Source organism: Anabrus simplex, chromosome 2 (genome assembly GCF_040414725.1).
Source record: "Anabrus simplex isolate iqAnaSimp1 chromosome 2, ASM4041472v1, whole genome shotgun sequence".
NCBI classification, from domain to species: domain Eukaryota; kingdom Metazoa; phylum Arthropoda; class Insecta; order Orthoptera; family Tettigoniidae; genus Anabrus; species Anabrus simplex.
In genome coordinates this window covers 847,063,588-847,082,755 of record NC_090266.1, presented here as the reverse complement: position 1 = coordinate 847,082,755, position 19,168 = coordinate 847,063,588, and the positions used below count along the sequence as shown (strand labels likewise).

Below are 19,168 nucleotides of genomic sequence, written 5' to 3'. Positions count from 1 at the left end.
TCTTCCCCCAACTTGGATATGTTTCTGTACCCTAGCCAATAAAGTGATTGTGGGCGGGTGTTCTCTTCCCTAAAACGCCTAGAACCTTCCGCGAGAGTATTTAAACTGCTGATTTTTGGGTCTCCGGGCCACTTCTGTTCCATCTTTCAGTGTGTAAAGTTCATAGCAGGGGGCGGGAAGCGCCTCTTTCTTCTCCAGCTGTTCAACACCAGGTAATGGCCTCTTAATAACTTCTTTTCTTGCTAGGTTGGCAGTTTAACTCTCGGAGCGGGTTCGAAGCGTTTCCACCATGTAACCTTTTCCTAAAATGTAACCAATCTTTTCATCTATTCTCTTTTAAAGCTGCATATTGGGATAGAGAGTGCTAACCCTCTCGAGCTCCCACTCACATTGTTTTGAGGTGAACTTATTTTCTCAACCTATTCTTCGTTAACGTAAAACAAATTGCTCTTTTCTAAAGTCACCTCTGTAGTATGGGATTAGCCCTTGCATTAGTGGCCTAGAGCCAGATTAGGTTTTAAAAACAAGTGTATTAGGAGTGCAGATCGCCTCCTCTCAAATTGTTATTTTAGAGGTCATGTAATTGCCCCTTTTCCTTTAATAGACCTCAGTAGGTTGGGTATTTTACCCCTGTGTCTATGTCCAGTGAGGACAACTCGAACGTGGAGTTTGGTGTGGCCTTTGAGAGGCTTAAAGTTGAGAGCGTGTGGCTCTTTTGAAAATTGAGTGTTGTATGCCTCGTGGAGGCTTTTCAGTGTAATTTGGAGCAAGGACTCCTAGGCATGAATGGGGTTTTCTGCCCCTCTGTTGAAACTTGTGTTTGGGGTAAAACTGAGCTGATTGCCCAAGCATTGTGAAGTCAGGGCGCGAAGCCCAAATCCTGTAAATATTGTAACTACCCTTTGGACTTGCTACTTTGTACCTGCCATGCTTGTTATTTCTTTGTTTTTGAAAAGAAAATATAACCTTGTTAAATTTTACATTAACTTTGATTCCGTAGTTTGAGACCCGTTCACGCCCGCACCTTCTTTCACCTCTACCTACCACTAAAACACGGTAACAAGTGGTAGCAGAGCGTGGTTGAATGGGTCTCAATTTAGCCCTTTTTGACGGTTAAACATTGTTTTATTCCGAACTCTAACAATTTTCTCAGTTGCTGGAATTTTTTTTGAGTTTTTCAAAATTGTTCTGTCATCATGCCCGGACCTCGCGATGTTCTCCATCTTAACTATTTGCGCAAAGAGGAGTTGATATATGAGTTAACTATTAGAAATGTGCAATCTGGAGGCACGGTTGCAGTAGACACAAACAAGCTTAGAGAGTCCCTTGAATTGCCTATTTCAATCCCCACCTTGGGAGAGAAAGAAGTTGACGACTCTCTTTCCACGATCGTCGAGAATATTACTGGGCTAGCATCTGTAGTTAGTTTTTTTGATGAAAATGATCCTTCTCCTAATCAAATTAAGCGTGTGCAAGCCAGGCTATATCACTTTTCAAATAGAGTTAATGATCTGTTGTCTCTGAAGTTGAATGACGTTCAGAGGAAGGAAGCTAGTACGCTGCTTGAAAACATTTTTGAATTATCTAGCAAGGTCACTCAATTGTTAACTGGGGAGGTTCCTCCCAAAACTGATCAACCCGTCACGGTGAATGTAGGTAGCGAGGAAGAGCCTCATAAGGGAGAAGTCAATAGGAAAACCATTGCTGCTCAAACAACCTCTGCCCCATTGGACGAGTCTGAACGCCGTAACTCATTAAATAATGTACGTTCTGAATTAACTACCTTGCCATTGAAACCTTTACCTACTATGTCACCCGGGTTTAGTAGCTTGCCTCATCCATTGGCAATGTTGCTCAGAGGTATCTCTAAGTTTTCCGTTAATACCACCAGTGACGTAATTTCATTTTTAAGATTTCTAGTTGAATTTCAGGATCATGCCCTTGTTTTTTCTCTTTCTCCATGTCAAATTTTGCAAATTATCTATCCGTATGCTATTGGTATTCTCTCTGATAAAATCGTAAGAGCCATTGCCGAGCAATCATCTATTGAGGATTTCCATGCCCACTTGCTAGGTAACTTCATCCCTGCTAGGGCCAGGTCCTCCCTTATTCAGAAGTACTATTATCGGGTACAGCGCTTGGATGAAAACTTGGCAGACTTCATCCAAGATATTAAGTTTTATACTAGGGTGTTTGCTCTTCATTTCCCTGAGGATCAGATTGTACAAGCTATTGTGGAAGGGATTTCACCACCCTACAGGTCATATTTGTGTTTCGCGGCGTGCCCGCAAACTTTCTCGGAACTTGAAGCATTGGCCGTCTCAGCGGAAGGAGTTAGATACGCCGATTCTTTGCGTGTAGCGAAAGAACCCCCGCCTTCCTTTAGTAATACTCGGCCTCCACCTCGCCGATCAGTCACCCCTCGTAAATGTTATGCTTGTGGGTCGCCTGACCACCTGCGCAATAAGTGTCCACTGATCAAGTCGAGTGGGACAAGTAATGGGGCTGGTTCATCACAAGGCTGTTTTAAATGTGGGGCTTTCTCACATATCGCCAAGAATTGCCCAAATTCGAATAGCACCCCCTCCTGCTCAACTTCTGGTGCAAATTCCACCTATGCCAATAATAAAAAGTGACTAGTGGCTTCGGCTGAGTCGACTAATCCATCTTCCCGAGACTCAGCCCCTAGTAAACAGGTTGTAAATTCAGGGAACGAGCAATTTTCAAATGCATCTTTTGAATGTCCCAAAGAGTGTCTTAGGATTGCGGCCGATTCCCCCGCACCTATTCCTTTTCTTAAGATTGAGTTAAACAATGAGCCTATAACCGCTTTATTAGATTCAGGCAGTGTCTGTTCGATTATTTCGGCTGAATGGTATTCTAAATTGAAATCTGTTTGTAAACTACCTGACTATGTCTCATCTCCTGTTCTATATGTTTCGGCTAATTCATCTCCATTAGAAATTCTAGGTTCCTTACTGGTCAAAATTCGTATTTTTAAATTTACATGGAAAACCAAACTGTTTGTGGCTAAGCACTTGTCTTGCCCCATCATACTGGGAGCGGACTTCATTTCTCACACTGGTCTTGTGCTCGATCTTCAGAGTAAGTCGTGCACATTCAAATTTGCGTCCAATTGTAACATTCCCTTGTTAAAGTGTAATTCTGTATCATGTTCATCTATTTCGCCTACCCAGGATGAGATGTTGTTAGACCTTAGACATCTACCTGAGGAGCGGGCTGATAGTATTCGCAAATTGTGTCAGTCCTTTCCGGAGGTGTTCTCTGATACTCTTGGTGTTACTGACCTTATTGAATACAAAATTGAGGTCACGGATTCGATTCCTGTCCGTTTTCCACCTTATAGGCTATCTCCACCTAAAATGAAGGCTCTGAAAGAAATTATCGATCAGATGTTGAAGGATGGTATTATTAGGCCCTCTAAGTCAGCGTATTATTCGCCTATTTTTCTAGTCCCGAAACCCCAAGGGGGCTTCAGGCCTGTCATTGATTACAGGGCTCTCAATCGGAAGGTGGTGTTACAATCTGTGCCCCTTCCCGACTTTCATTCTTGTTTTTCATGGTTTCGTAAGGCCAAGTTCTTTACTATCTTGGACTTGAATCAGGCCTATAATCAAATTCCCCTTGCCGAAGTGTCTAAACACCTTACAGCGTTTGCAACGGACTGGAATTTATATGAATACAACCGCGTGCCTTTCGGGCTCCCCACGGGAGCAGCTGTACTCACTAGGCTGCTAGATAGGGTCTTCTCCGACATCAAATTTGAATACTTGTACCACTACTTGGATGATGTCGTCGTATTTTCGGAAACATTCGAAGAACATCTAGATCATCTGCGAGAAGTTCTCAATCGCCTTCGTAAGGCTGGGCTAACTGTCAAGTTGTCCAAGGTTGCCTTTGCTAAGCCCTCTATGTCATTCCTAGGGCATATTGTGTCACCTGATGGTGTTGGAGTCGATCATTCGAGAACACAGGCCATCCGTGATTTTAAACCTCCCAAGGACATTAAAGGCATCGCCAGGTTTATTGGTATGGTGAATTTCTTCAGAAAGTTCATTCCTAACTTTGCTAATAGAGCGGCGCCCTTAAACCTTCTTCGTAGGAAAGGCATCAAATTCGAGTGGGGACCTTCTCAACAAGCCGCTTTTGAAGATCTTAAATTGGCTCTCTGTAATGCCCCTGTACTTGCTATGCCTGATTTCTCGAAGAACTTCATCGTCCAAACTGACGCGTCGTCGTCAGCAGTAGCTGCAGTCCTTCTTCAAGAGACTGAACTAGGTAGGCGACCCATCGCCTATGCATCTAGGACCTTGTCGGCTCAAGAAACCAAGTATTCCATCTATGAGCTCGAAGGTTTGGCAGTCTTATTCGCCTTAGAAAAGTTCCGTCTCTATCTGGAACACGTCAAATTCGACCTGGAGACAGATAATCAAGCCTTAAGCTGGGTCTTAGGTAGGCCGCGTCGTACTGGTCGTATAGCCCGTTGGGCCATCCGTATTTCTGCCTTCCAATTCGATGTCAGGCATATCAGAGGTACCGACAATGTTGTTGCTGATGGACTCAGTCGTATGTTTTCTAACGACGTCGAGACCCATGAACCGGTCGACAGTTCATCACCTCCCGAGTCCATACTATCTGGTGTTAATGCCATCTTAACAGATGCTGCCATGCTTTTTAGGGATATTGAGAAATACCAACGTGAAGATCCGACGCTGGCTCCGATAATGGAAACCCTTTCTTCTGGGGAACATGTTGTCCCTTATGTTCTGAGGAATGGTGTTCTATGTTGCCCATCGAGGCATGATAAGATGATGAAAGTTGTCGTTCCAGCTGTTCTTGTACCTATGATCTTCAAGTATTATCATGAGACCCCATTAGGAGGGCATCTGGGTATCTTTAAAACTCGTGAAAAGATTCGTGAAATGTTCATCTGGAAAGGTATGGACGGTGAAATCCGTGAACTTGTAAAAGCTTGTAAATCTTGTTTGCTCAGTAAACCCACCATGTCCACCAAGGTAGGCCTTTTGTCTTCGCATCAAGCGTCGCGCCCCATGGAACGCCTGTATATTGATTATGTAGGACCCTTTCCCCAGTCAAAGGGAAATGCTAACAAGTTCATCTTTGTATGCGTAGATGGCTTTACTAGATTTTCCCGGTTATTTCCGACTAAGCTGGCTACCGCTCAGTCTACCATTACTTGCTTAAATTCTATTTTTGCTTCTTTTGGTCCGTGCCAATATATTGTATCTGATAATGCTAAGGCGTTTACATCTAATTTATTTCGTAAATTCTGTTTTGACTTGTCCATCTCTCATGTAACTACTTCTGCTTATTACCCTCAACCATCTCTGGCTGAACGAGTTAACCGTAATCTCAGGTCCGCACTTATTGCCTATCATCATGAAGATCATTCCAGGTGGGACACGTCCCTGCATTGGTTAGCTTTTGCTTTGAATTCGGCGGTTCATGAATCACATAAATTTACTCCAGCCTCGTTGATGTTCAAGTTTGTTCCCAACACGCCGCTCTCTAACCTCTGGTCTCTGAGTGACATTCTACCCGAGACAATAGATCCGGACAACATTAAAGATCTTTGGAAGAAGGCTAAAGCCAATCTTAAAGTGTCTCATGAAAAGGTTAGGGAAAGGTATGATCGTGGACGGAGACCCACCCCTTTGAAGGTAGGTGACCAAGTTATGGTCAAGAACTTTGTTCCCGCGGGCAAGCTTGCCCCCAGATTTCATGGGCCTTGTATCATTCTCGATTTTCTTACGCCGGTTACATTGTTAGTAAGCAATCCAGCCACCGAGAGGATATTTAGGGTTCACCTGTCCCAGGTGAAACCGGTGTAAATTTTGTGTCAACTTGCTTCATATAATTTGATAGGAATATGAAGGTTATATTTTTTTTGAGTTTCCACTCTTAAGGCATTCTGCTCCTTCTATTTTGTTTTATATGTAAGCATTTTTTGTAAAACCTTCCCCGATCCGTTAAACTGCCATTCTGTCCTTACCATGGCCATTACCACGCTCCCGTCTCCTGCTATACACACTGTGGCTTGCTTAGATTAAATGCCATGGATATTTGCACGCCGCTGGCCCCTCTACCTCTCCAACAAGCCTGTGCCCTCAAAAAAATGATGATGGTCCAACAAAATTCTGCCGCCTAGTTTTAATGTTTCAGTGCCCCCGCAGCCGCGCGGCGCCGTGCCGCGACTGGGTTTGAGGAAGGGCCCCCTCGGCCCCAGCGAGGACGACATGTGCACGGCGAGCCGGAGCTCTCCTCCCGGCCTAGGCTGATGTGCGGCGCACGACCTGCTAATTGCCCGCAGCCTGTATATGTTCACCGCGGGCGCGGCGTGCTTCAACACCTCTGCTCCCCTCATAGTGCGGGCGAGCGGTATCTCAGGGTACTTGAGGGGTCCGAGCGGCCTCCTTTGGACGCAAGCTGCAACGGCCGGTCTGGCCATCCAACTTCATCAACATCAACTACATGAACAGTTACTATAAGCAATGACTACACTTGGGAATTCAACAGCAATATTTGGTGGACACTGCAAAATTTTTCATCACTTTTAAGTATTAAAAGTTTATCTTCAGAATTCAACTTCTACAAACATAAAGACTGTACTTCACCTGCAACAACAAAATTTTGGAACTGAATCAAACCAAATTAAGAAAATCTTATAAATTTTTTTGGCAATTAATCTCCATATCTACATCAAAACTTGGACCTTGTTTTCAAACAATTTCATGTGTCACCCCGGGAGGAACTTTAGGGGGGGGGGGAGGTCTGTACCGGGCGGTCCACCTCCACACCGCTAATTTAAAATGTGCGCCTGTTGAAACTCCTCTGCTGGAGGAAGTCTGAACTTTATGGACAGTATTAATTTTCAAGTTTCTCAGAAGATGTCTCTACCCGGAAATTTTGGAGTTTTTGAACTGTGTCATTTTCGACGTATTTTTGTTTTGCTTGTAGTAAGAAGTGTGAACTTTCTCTTCTAGAGGACACTACTGAAGATCAACAATAGTGCACCCTAGTGCGGAGTGAAAGAACTATTTTTTTTGGAGAAGTTCTTATTTCAAAAGTTTGTTTCTTGTTAAATTTCTTTCTGTTATTGTTTAAGTTGGCTGTATACCCCTCTTTTTCCCCTTGTTTTAGATTTATCCAATCCCGAATTTCTTTTAGTAATTTCCGACCAATCCGATGTATCTTCCCCCAACTTGGATATGTTTCTGTACCCTAGCCAATAAAGTGATTGTGGGCGGGTGTTCTCTTCCCTAAAACGCCTAGAACCTTCCGCGAGAGTATTTAAACTGCTGATTTTTGGGTCTCCGGGCCACTTCTGTTCCATCTTTCAGTGTGTAAAGTTCATAGCAGGGGGCGGGAAGCGCCTCTTTCTTCTCCAGCTGTTCAACACCAGGTAATGGCCTCTTAATAACTTCTTTTCTTGCTAGGTTGGCAGTTTAACTCTCGGAGCGGGTTCGAAGCGTTTCCACCATGTAACCTTTTCCTAAAATGTAACCAATCTTTTCATCTATTCTCTTTTAAAGTTGCATATTGGGATAGAGAGTGCTAACCCTCTCGAGCTCCCACTCACATTGTTTTGAGGTGAACTTATTTTCTCAACCTATTCTTCGTTAACGTAAAACAAATTGCTCTTTTCTAAAGTCACCTCTGTAGTATGGGATTAGCCCTTGCATTAGTGGCCTAGAACCAGATTAGGTTTTAAAAACAAGTGTATTAGGAGTGCAGATCGCCTCCTCTCAAATTGTTATTTTAGAGGTCATGTAGTTGCCCCTTTTCATTTAATAGACCTCAGTAGGTTGGGTATTTTACCCCTGTGTCTATGTCCAGTGAGGACAACTCGAAGGTGGAGTTTGGTGTGGCCTTTGAGAGGCTTAAAGTTGAGAGCGTGTGGCTCTTTTGAAAATTGAGTGTTGTATGCCTCGTGGAGGCTTTTCAGTGTAATTTGGAGCAAGGACTCCTAGGCACGAATGGGGTTTTCTGCCCCTCTGTTGAAACTTGTGTTTGGGGTAAAACTGAGCTGATTGCCCAAGCATTGTGAAGTCAGGGCGCGAAGCCCAAATCCTGTAAATATTGTAACTACCCTTTGGACTTGCTACTTTGTACCTGCCATGCTTGTTATTTCTTTGTTTTTGAAAAGAAAATATAACCTTGTTAAATTTTACATTAACTTTGATTCCGTAGTTTGAGACCCGTTCACGCCCGCACCTTCTTTCACCTCTACCTACCACTAAAACACGGTAACAATTATTATTATTATTATTATTATTATTATTATTATTATTATTATTATTATTATTATTATTATTATTATTATTATTATTACACTGCCTGACAAAAAAAATTGAAGCACCCGGAATGTGAGGAGGAAACGGAATGGAACTTCACGTGGGTTGGTTCGAGGTCCACTCAGCCTACGTGATTATAATTGAGGAGCTATCTGACGGTGAGATAGCAGCCCCGGTCTAGAAAGCCAAGAATAACGGCCTAGAGTATTCGTCGTGCTGACCACACGACACCTCGTAACCTGCAGGCCTTCGGGCTGAGCAGCGGTCGCTTGGTAGGCCAAGACTATTCAAGGGGTGTGGTGCCATAGGGGGTGGGGGATACTGACATTGAGATACACACTTAATGGCCAAAAGTCACGGGAAAGGGTGTCCCATTAGAAAATGTGCCGAGTATGACCCCTGAGCATTGCGGATAGCTGCCACAGACACCAGTGTCGTTAAGATGGCAACACGTCGCGAGTTAACCGACATTGAAAGTGAGACGGTCATCGGCGTACGACGCACGGCGCATGAGTCATAGCATTGCGGAGATAGCGATTAGGGGCGCGCAGCTGTGAGCCTGCATCCGAGAGAAAGTGGGTTCGAACCCCACTGTCGGAAGCCCTGAAGAAGGTTATCCGTGGTTTCTCATTTTCACACCAGGCAAATGTCGGGGCTGTTCCTTAATTAAGACCACGGCCGCTTCCTTCCCACTCCTAGGCCTTTCCCTCACCATCGTCACCATGAGACCTACCTGTGTCGGTGTGACGTAAAACAAATTGTAAAAATAACAGCTAGAGAATGATAGAGCTAGCGAAAGAATCGTCAAACAATGAGGTGCACAATGTGATCAGATTTCTGGGTCTAGTCTACGTCAACAGGTCAAACAGTCGTAGAAAAAGCTCTGAGTTGCTGTGAACATACGTCGTAGCTGCACGATAACGCTAGTCCACACTTAGTCGTGAATTGCAATGATGCTGCCATCAGTAGACATTGTAAAACACTTTTCTAACTTGGCAAAGACTAGTATCCGACCTTTCCGGCCAATCGAGAAAGAAATAGTTGAAATAGGATTAGAAATCGAGGATGTAGTTATATTCTGACGTCGGGTGATTGTTTATGTAAATGTACCAATTAGGCTCTTATTAATTATTTAACGAATCACTCTCGTATAGTTCACTACTGACTAAGCGATGTAGGTTCCTTGAACTTATAGTGAATGTGGATACTTTCTAATAATCGAATTTATTGTGGTTATTGCTGGGGTACATCTACGGTTTATTTTTCATAAATTGGGGCTATAAATGGGAACTAAACATACGTTACCTTGAGACAGTTACTATACCGCAATGTTGCTGTGGATGAATTAGGAAGAATCAAAAAAGAAATAATTTATATCACCGCTGATTGTGGGATTTGAGCCCATCTGTCCCTCGAGTTCTCGTCACTCTTGCAAGAGCTAAAATGCAATGAGAAATGGTTTTATATTCAAGAAGTATAACTTTTCCTGAGATGGAAATAACTCTACTCCTTCAATCCAGAGAATTCTTTCACGAAGTGAAGTAATGTTAATTTTACTCCCTTTTAATCCTTTTAATTCGTATAAATGTTTTAAGCACTTCGTATAATGCTTTGATCTGCTCAATATTCCCTCTTGACTTCAGTCAATCTGAGTGTAGGATTGGCGTAATACCAAAAGACCTTCTCGAAACCTGAAGGGGAATAACCCACTCAAATGTTGGCAAATAGTTGCATAAGGTTTTCATAAGGATATCCTCATGCATATATTCAGTTCAAAATACATTCTTAAAATAGTCAGAATATATTCATCGACCACTCACCGAGTACTGTTAGATTATCTGATACCGTGACTGTGGTAAATGATGGTGCATCAGCTGACACCTCACAGCTGAACGCTCCCGCTAGGTGGAGTGGCACACGTCGTAGTGACACTTGATACTCGCTAGAAGACTCCACCTGTAGACAAAAAATGAAAAGCCACATTATTTCAGTGTCAGTAAATGAAATTCTTTAGACTATTAGTAATAATAATAATAATAATAATAATAATAATAATAATAATAATAATAATAATAATAATAAATAATTCTGAACCTAACAGTTCAGTAGCTTCTTGCTGTCTTCAATCTGCGCCTCTCTTGTCGTAAGTATATGCGATTGAAGGAAAGAGCAGAGCTCTTCAAAACAACATTTCTTACATTATGATCTTAAGAGCGGATTCCTACTGCAATTTCTATCTTTGTTCATTTTAATCTGATTTACAACAAATTCTGTGAGACAGTTAATAACGGCCAAATAAAAACATCAAAATATGGTTTAAATTTAGCAATTAGTTTCGAAATATTGACTTCTTTTTTTCTTTCGGAAACATGATCATTTTTCCAAATGCCCTAGGCCCTTTATTCTTGTTTTGTTTCCTGGTTCATAACTTATACATTAAGCTTAGAAATGTCAAGGGAATAATGTGTAGTGTTACGTTTGTTATATACTAAAATGCTATATTTTAAATACCTATTGAGTTTTCCATGAGTTACTCCAGGTATTTCTGAAAGTATTCAACCATTCTAGAAATGGATACTAACAATTATGAACATCCTGCAGATGCAAGTTTAAAACGAATCATTTATAGAAGAAGTTATTTTTTGAGTAACAGCAAGCTTGAGTGGGCGTGCCCAGTTAATTGATGCATATGTGTAACTTAAAGGTCCCCACAAGATTTTTAAAAATAGCCACAATGAAAAATAAAAGGTACCCCGATGTGCCCCAAAGATTGGATTGTCTACTAGTACCAAAATCTCGCTTCTGATTATTTTTGGGTCCAAAATCACTGCAGGATGCACTCTCAAGTTATTCGTATCTTTTTTACCTTTAAGGTATAATGAATAATATGCGGAATCGAATTGACTGGAAGAAAGTTTTAAAATAAATTTTACTTATATAATTATAATTAGAAAAATGAAAGAAAAATGTACTTTGCTGTAGTGTTTTAAAATATTTCTGATTCGTCTATGCATCTATTGGAATTAAATTACACCAGTGATTTGCTGTAATTATTACAGTAGGTGGTTAATATTGTCGTAAACTGAACCTTCTAGGCTTCTAATGTTAGAATTTGTCATAAATTTACTTCAGAGTGAATCCACTCTAATAGAAGCAGATTTAATCCAGTTTCTCTTAAAGGAAACATCACAAAACCGAGATAAACGACCTTAAATATTAACAGTCCCGTGCTGTAAAAATGGTCACCCTACTTCCATAAGTGACTCCTCATTACTAACAAGTTTCAAAGCATTCGGTTGGCCAGTGACGTGCGGTGAACATATTCATTACCCCAGCTGCAAAAAAGTTTTTAAAAATATATAAACAATAGTAGCCCCACTACACTCTCTAATGTCAACATTACCATTTTATAAGGCTGTATTTTCGTGGAATGATCTACCTGAGAAAGATATTTCAAGAATATTTTCAACCACACGCTCGCACATACGTCCAAATTCATATTCGCGGCAGTGACGACACCATCAGAACATAATCTATAGCAGATTTTAAACAATGTACTTAAAATTACATCCAGTGACGCTTCGTGATAGTACAGTCATGGTTATCACAAAAATACACCGGGACTAACTATTTGTTTTTTTACTTAAAAAGCCTAATCCAAACTAATCAGCAAAATTGAACTGGCATTTTACCATCGTTGAAATTTCATAGTTTCACTCGCATACTGAGTGTACGTGCATCAACGATAAACGAGGGAAAATATTTGTCACGACATATAACACACGTCGTATTCATGAAGAATGCCACAGAACTCGCGAAACCTTCACCTATAATCCAAGAGAAACGCAACAAAAATTCACTATATACTACCTTCACAGACAACCATTCGCGCTTAAATCTGTGTTCATGCTGGGCAACCTAAATATTTTTCTGCGGCTATCGGAACACATACTCTACACGTCCCATCAGTGAAATGCTCGAAAAAACTGTACACTACACATGCCGAAACCCAAGACTAAAATATATTCTTCTATATCACAATTGATTTCATACACTGGCACTACTTTTATTAGTAAGACGGTGTGCAAGTGTCTATACTGTTAAGATGTTATATTTCTTGCAGTTTCTAGTGTGTGGCGCCGAAGACTTCGAGTGTCAAGTATTAAAACTAACACCCCTTACCTAAGCTAGCTGGCCTGCCTCCGTAAATTGCTGTCGGGGGAGGGGTCACAGCTTCGCCTCGAGGAAGCTCCAAGTGCATGCGTCACCCAAGCGACCTTAAATTTCGCTGTGGGTAGCTCTCTTTTGCGCCGGCAAGGAAACCCAGCTCACTGGAGAAGCTGAACTGCGGTAGTGCGAAAGGATTGTCGCGACAGCTATATTTGGCTTGGCTTAGATGTTCGCAATTTTTTAAACATTATAAAAAGCGTTCTAAGGAATAATTAGAAAATGTTAATACAATTTTCTTTATCCCAGCAGCGCTGGGGTAGATGGGGTTCAGTGCACGCCACTGCGGTTGGCATTTATTTTTATTTTCTAAAATGAGAGCTCATGTCAACAGTTAACTAACAACCGGACTGAGTGGCTCAGGAGGGAGAGCGCTGGCCTTCTAAGCTCAAGTTGGCAGGTTCAGTTGCGGCTCAGTACGATGGTATTTGAGAGTGCTCAAATACGTCAGACTGATGTCGGTAGATTTATGGCACTTTAAAGAGCTCTTGCGGTCCAAACTTCCGGCACCTCAGCGTCTCCGGAAACCGTAAAACGCAGTGGGACGTAGAATCAATAACACTGTTATTAGATTACTGACATGTTAGACAAAATTTATAGCATTTGAAGGGGCATCAAGTACTTCATTATGCGTTGTTGTTGTTGTTGTTGTTGTTGTTGTTGAAAGTCTTGTTTAAACATTGGTTCTCGTGATATCTCTGAATTCAAGCAACATTGGGCGTATCCTCAGAACAACAACAACAACAATGTTATTTGTTTAACATCCATTCTACAGTAACAGCAGACCCCTAGGTCTCGGAATTTTGTGCCGCAAGATTTCTTGAATATTCTGGAAGCCATGGACACGGATGTGTCGTCTTTAATCACCTTCGAACACCGGTATTGTTCCCGCTATCTTGGGAACAGAAGGACGAGGAATAACCGACTGCACCACTAAGATCGGCTGGCCACTAATCTGTAAGCTGGAGGAGTGGGAAGGAACTAGCCATCCTTTTCTTTCTTTCTTTCTTTCTTTCTTTCTTTCTTTCTTAATCCGTTCACCCTCCCAGGGACTCAGCGAGGAATCCCACCTCTACCGCCTCAAGAGCAGTGTCCTGGAGCGTGAGACTTTGAGTCGTGGAGATGAAACTGGAGAGGAGGACCAGTACCTCGCCCAGGCTGCCTCACCTGCTATGCTGAACAGAGGCCTTGTGGGGGGATGGGGACATCGTAAGGGATAGGCAAGGAAACGGGTAGGAAGCGGCAGTGGGATTAAGTTAGGTACCATCCCGGCAATTGCCCCGAGGAGAAGTGGAAAACCACTTCTAGGATGGCTGAGCTGGGAATCGAACTCCCCTCTACTTAGTTGACATTCCAAGACTGAATGGAGCCCGTTCCAGCCCTCGTACCAATTTTCAAATTTTGTGGCAGAGCCGGGATTCAAACCCGGGCCTCCCGGGGTGGCAGCTAATCACACTAACCGCTACATCACAGAGGCGGACACTAGCCATCTTGCCGAGAGTAAATTCCGGCTCACTTTCTCCTCGTTTAGCTGGAGGTATTGACCAGATGGCCAACGTCCAGGACAGGCATTGGGTCCGCACTGTGGTTGCTTTTGTTAGCTCATGTAAGGAGCCTGACGTGTACTAATTGTGTACGGTCTTCACCAGTACAGGGGTATCACGATAGATTAGTGTCGAATCGAGTTCGCCAGAAAGGAAAAACTACCTTTTACGATTCTATGGGGCTCCATGGCATTTTAACTCAATGAAATACTGTATGTTTTAACACCTTTACGTCTTAATGTGTATCACGGTCATGCTGTGCTCAAATTAACAGAACATTGTTCCGTTCGGACAGTGAGATATAAGTCAACTTAAGACCTTCAATGGAACTCGCTTCTTGACACAAAACGTTATCGGCTGAAAACGTCCAATTCCCCGAATACAAGCACGGCCGAGTAGAAGGAGCACATGATCATAGACTAGCGAATACTTGTTAATAAATGGGTGAACGTTTATGCTTTTACGCGTTTAAATGACAGCACTAAATGTTTCCCTAAACGCAACTTGTAATAGAAATATACAAGACTATTAACAAAAAGTGTATTGGATATTTTATTTTTAGGCTTTCAGTCCTGTCTTGCAGCCAGCCTCAGTTTATCATTTTCGTCAATTTTGATGAAACTCACTTTTAACTTATTTTGCTACGGTTGAAATAGATGAAGATGTAATGAATTTATATTAAGATGAACACAAACATACAGACCCCGAGCCAAAGGAATTCAGACTGGAATCGAACCTGGGCCGTCTGAACTGAAGACTGCTTTGCTGACAATTCAGTGAAGGACATTGGTCAAGTGTACATATATTGAAGAGAAAACAATAAAGTCCGCCTCTGTGGTGTAGTGGTTAGTGTGATTAGCTGCCACCCCCGGAGGCCCGGGTTCGATTCCCGGCTCTGCCGCGAAATTTGAAAAGTGGTACGAGGGCTGGAACGGGGGCCACTTAAGGCCACGGCCGCTTCCTTCCCTCTTCCTTGTCTATCCCTTCCCATCTCCCCATCCCCCCGCAAGACCCCTGTTCAGCATAGCAGGTGAGGCCGCCTGGGCGAGGTACAGGTCGTCCTCCCCAGCTGTATCCCCCGACCAAGAGGTTGAAGCTCCAGGACACTGCCCTTGAGGCGGTAGAGGTGGGATCCCTCGCTGAGTCCGAGGGAAACGCCGACCCTGGAGGATAAACAGATTAAGAAGAAGAAAACAAGAAAACCTATTTCAGTTATAAAAGACTTAAGCACGGGACGAAATATGCAAAGATCGACGCCGATTCTTCCGTATAGCCTATGTATAAGAGTTTGCACATTTGTTATGATGTGAGGAGTGTTCCATTAACAACGGAACACCTGCTGAATAGCTTTTACGTGAAAACTGAAGCTTATATGATTGGTAATAATAATATTAATGTTATTGGCTTAACGTCTCACTAACTACATTTATGGTATTCGGAGACGCCGAGGTGCCGGATACCACCGTTCTGAGCCAGGATCGTACCTGCCAAGTTGGGCTTAGAAGGCCAGCGCCTCAACCGTCTGAGCAATGCTGCTTGTACCACTGATATGAATGGAAGCTGGAAGAGAGTAATGCTAACAATATAACAAGTATGAAAATACTTAAAAATAGATTGGTTATTGATTGCAGTTGGCAACAGTATAGCAATGAGAAGTATAACATGAGATTTGTAACAGTAGTACTTTCATTAATATCAGACCATTCATTCGAAAGAAGTGTGTTCCTTAAATAGAACACATTACGTAATAACAGCGGACAAACTTAGTTTTGTTAAAAATATATCATCTTAAGACATATCTTGAACCAAATTTTTGTTCTGTCCTGAAAATTAAACAAATTAGACAGAATAATAAAATTGAAGGTATACTTAATTTTTAATAGAATAGTGCAAACAACGGTGGCATCTGAGTGTGTTTTATATGTTGGCAGACTGCTGGAGAGGAATATTCACTGCAAGTAACATAACAAAAATTCCTGTGTGTGGTATGTTTCTTGTCAATGTGCCTCATTACATTGTTGATTGAAGTATATGTACGGTATGTAACTTTTCCCTCACATATTACAACGCACTACTTTTTTCAGTTTTTGTCCTCGTACAAAATATACCCATATCCAGATGATCTATTCACTGAAACATCAAACAGCAGAACACTATACGGTACACTTGATATGGACACAGTAAGGCAGTAATACAAATTAGTACGTAAAAGTATTAAAAAGTACAGTCCTTCATTGAGTTGGTCGCAAATTAAGGGACACGAAACTAAAAATCACTTGGTTTGGGTCACAACTTCTCCGCTGGCAAATAAATTACGACATTCGATAGCTTTGGAGACTATTAGTTCAGTTTAAAACAGTATGTATGCATTGAAATTTGACTCCGCGTCTAGATGTATCGAGATTCTCTCTTACCTGGAGGACTCGGGTTCGACTCCGGCAAGGTCATGGACTTTTACCTGGAACTGAGGGCTGGTTCTAGATCCACTCAGCCTACGTTAGAACAACTGAGGAGCTATCTGACGGTGAGATAGCAGCCGCTGTCTAGAAAATAAAAAATAATAGCCGAGAGGATTCGTCGCGCTGACCACAAGTCAGCTCGCAATCTGCAGGGCTTCTGGCTGAGTATCGGTCGCTTGAAAGGCCAAGACCCATCAGATCCGCAACATCAAGGGATTTGTTTTGGTAAGCACTGAAAGCTGAACGGCAGTTCAGATATCAGTTTTCAAAGATGATGGAGTTGTTAGCTGTGTAACGCACCCAAGAGCGTTAACGGTATGTTAAAATTGTCCTAAGGAGCTCGCAGCAACGTAGCCAGCTGCCCTTCCCACTCTTCAAGGGCTACATTGACAAGTTTCAATGGCAAGTTCTTCTTCTCCTTCGTTCTGACCCCTTCTCAATTACTTGGGTTGGCACTACACGTAGATTTCGCTCAGTCTTATGGCCGAATGCCTTTCCTGACGCCAGCCCTATGTGGAAGGATGTTTTCATTACCGTACTGTATTTCTTCTTTTTTCTTTTTACAATTTGCTTTACGTTGCACCGACACAGAAAGGTCTTTTGGCGGTGATGCGATAGGAAAGGTCTAGGAGTGGGAAGGAAGCGGCCGTGGCTTTCATTAAGGAACAGCCCCAGGATTTGCCTGCTGTGAAAATGGAAAACAATGGAAAACCATCTTCAGGGCTGCCAACAGTGGGGTTCGAACACAGTACCTCCCGCATGCAAGCTCACAGCTGAGCGACCCTAACCCCACGGCCAACTCGCTCAGTCTGTGTGTTTCTGTGGTGTTTTATGGTGTGTTGTGTAGTATGTTAACGAAAATATGTATTAAGGCGAACACAAATACCTAGCTGCCGAAATGGAATAATTAACTATATGTGGTTAATAAAATCCGGCACAGCCGGGAGTCGAACTCAGGTCCTAGGAACCGAAGGACACTACGCTGACTATTCAGCCAAGGAACCGAAAAAAGGTATTTTATTACAGGCATTTCAAAATTTTGGAATTTTCGGCTGGCCTATTTCATTAGAAAAAATAAAAAAATACGAATACAATATTTGAAGTCCAATTAGTCATGTCATAACGAACTACATGACGCAAGTAACGAGTTACAGCAGCAGCGAAATAACTTGATCTTTGAAAACTGAGACTTGGTGAGCAGTGGTTACTAATGACAGTTGAAGAAAGGTAACTATGGATATCCAGGTCCAATTGCCGTGTTTTTGCAGCACAATAAATGAGATAATCTGTCGCTCAGTGATTACATGCTGACAAAATACGTTTTCATCGAACAGGGTAAGTCATCCTTAATATTGTTTCCCATGAGTGGCAGTCTTTATTTTATGTACACTTTCCCCATCCTGGTTTTGACCTTCCACGGAAAACTTGGGTTGCTAACAGCAGGGTTCGAACCGGCCATGCGTTTCATAGCTTCACAAATAGGACTTGCAATCTTCTCCTAGCTGCGATTGTGGTGAGGTGGAGCAAACAATCCATTACGTTGTCACTGAGTGTAAACAAAGGGTATTCTCCGGACCTGCGGAATAATTTAAGACAGCTTCAGTGTAGGCCATACATTGGCTAGCGCTAGACAATCAGGACTTTATTTAGTGATTTGTTGATTTTCTCTGTTTCATCATTGTTTGTGTATCTATCTAGTTATTATAATCGTCTGTAACATCTCTGTAGTGCCATAAGATAATAATAATAATAATAATAATAATAATAATAATAATAATAATAATAATAATAATAATAATAATAATAATAATAATAATAATAATAATAATAATAATGTCATATTCCGTCTGGGATATTTTAAAGATTCATTACAAATTAAAGAATGTGCTTATAATATTTTTAACACCGCAAGTATTTCAGAATATAACATTTGTAAATAAGCAGCATACCAGTAATTGCATTGCTTATAAGCCGATCAAGGCACGCATAATAATTTCAAAAGTGATTTTGGTGAATAACACGTTACTATGCCCCTTTAATTACTATACTGTAGATTTTAAGAGACTCTGAGATGTCGGAATTTCGTTTAATGTGCTGGAAGAAAACGACACCAAGATATTTAAACAAAACCACCCTCAAATGACACCGACCTCATTGGGGTTGAGTTCGCCAACGACTAAATGACTGCTGCCCAGAACGAAACCAACAGCAACTTTTCCGTTACATTTTCATGTTTTGAATTCTCTGTACTTTTCATTTCTATGGATTCCGATGTTGTGCCTAATATATTAGTAACGGTAGCTTCATTCGTGATCCCAGTCCTATTCAATTAACAAAGCACATACGCGTACAGAACCCATAGTCACACAGACTATCATTCATCACACTGCAAGTTCACACAGACATTTACCAAGACGCCCTAAGCAAATGAAGAAAGTACATCATATTCCGTCCATATTTATGGATATTCTCCTAAAACGCATATCATGGAAATGTTTTATTCGTAGCAGCATACCAATTATTTATTTATTTATTTATTTATTTATTTATTTATTTATTTATTTATTTATTCTTTCTTTCTTTCATTCATTCTTTCTTTCTT

General features: G+C 41.7%; 1 protein-coding gene across 1 annotated transcript in view; it reads right to left on the bottom strand.

Annotated features, from left to right (window-relative positions):
* The window catches only part of LOC136863137 (uncharacterized), a 182,722-nt gene that overhangs the window by 84,589 nt on the left and 78,965 nt on the right, over positions 1 to 19,168 (bottom strand). The window contains exon 4 of the mRNA XM_067139480.2: positions 10,157 to 10,292. Coding sequence (XP_066995581.2) covers positions 10,157 to 10,292 — 136 coding nt within the window. The remainder of the gene's footprint in view (positions 1 to 10,156; positions 10,293 to 19,168) is intronic.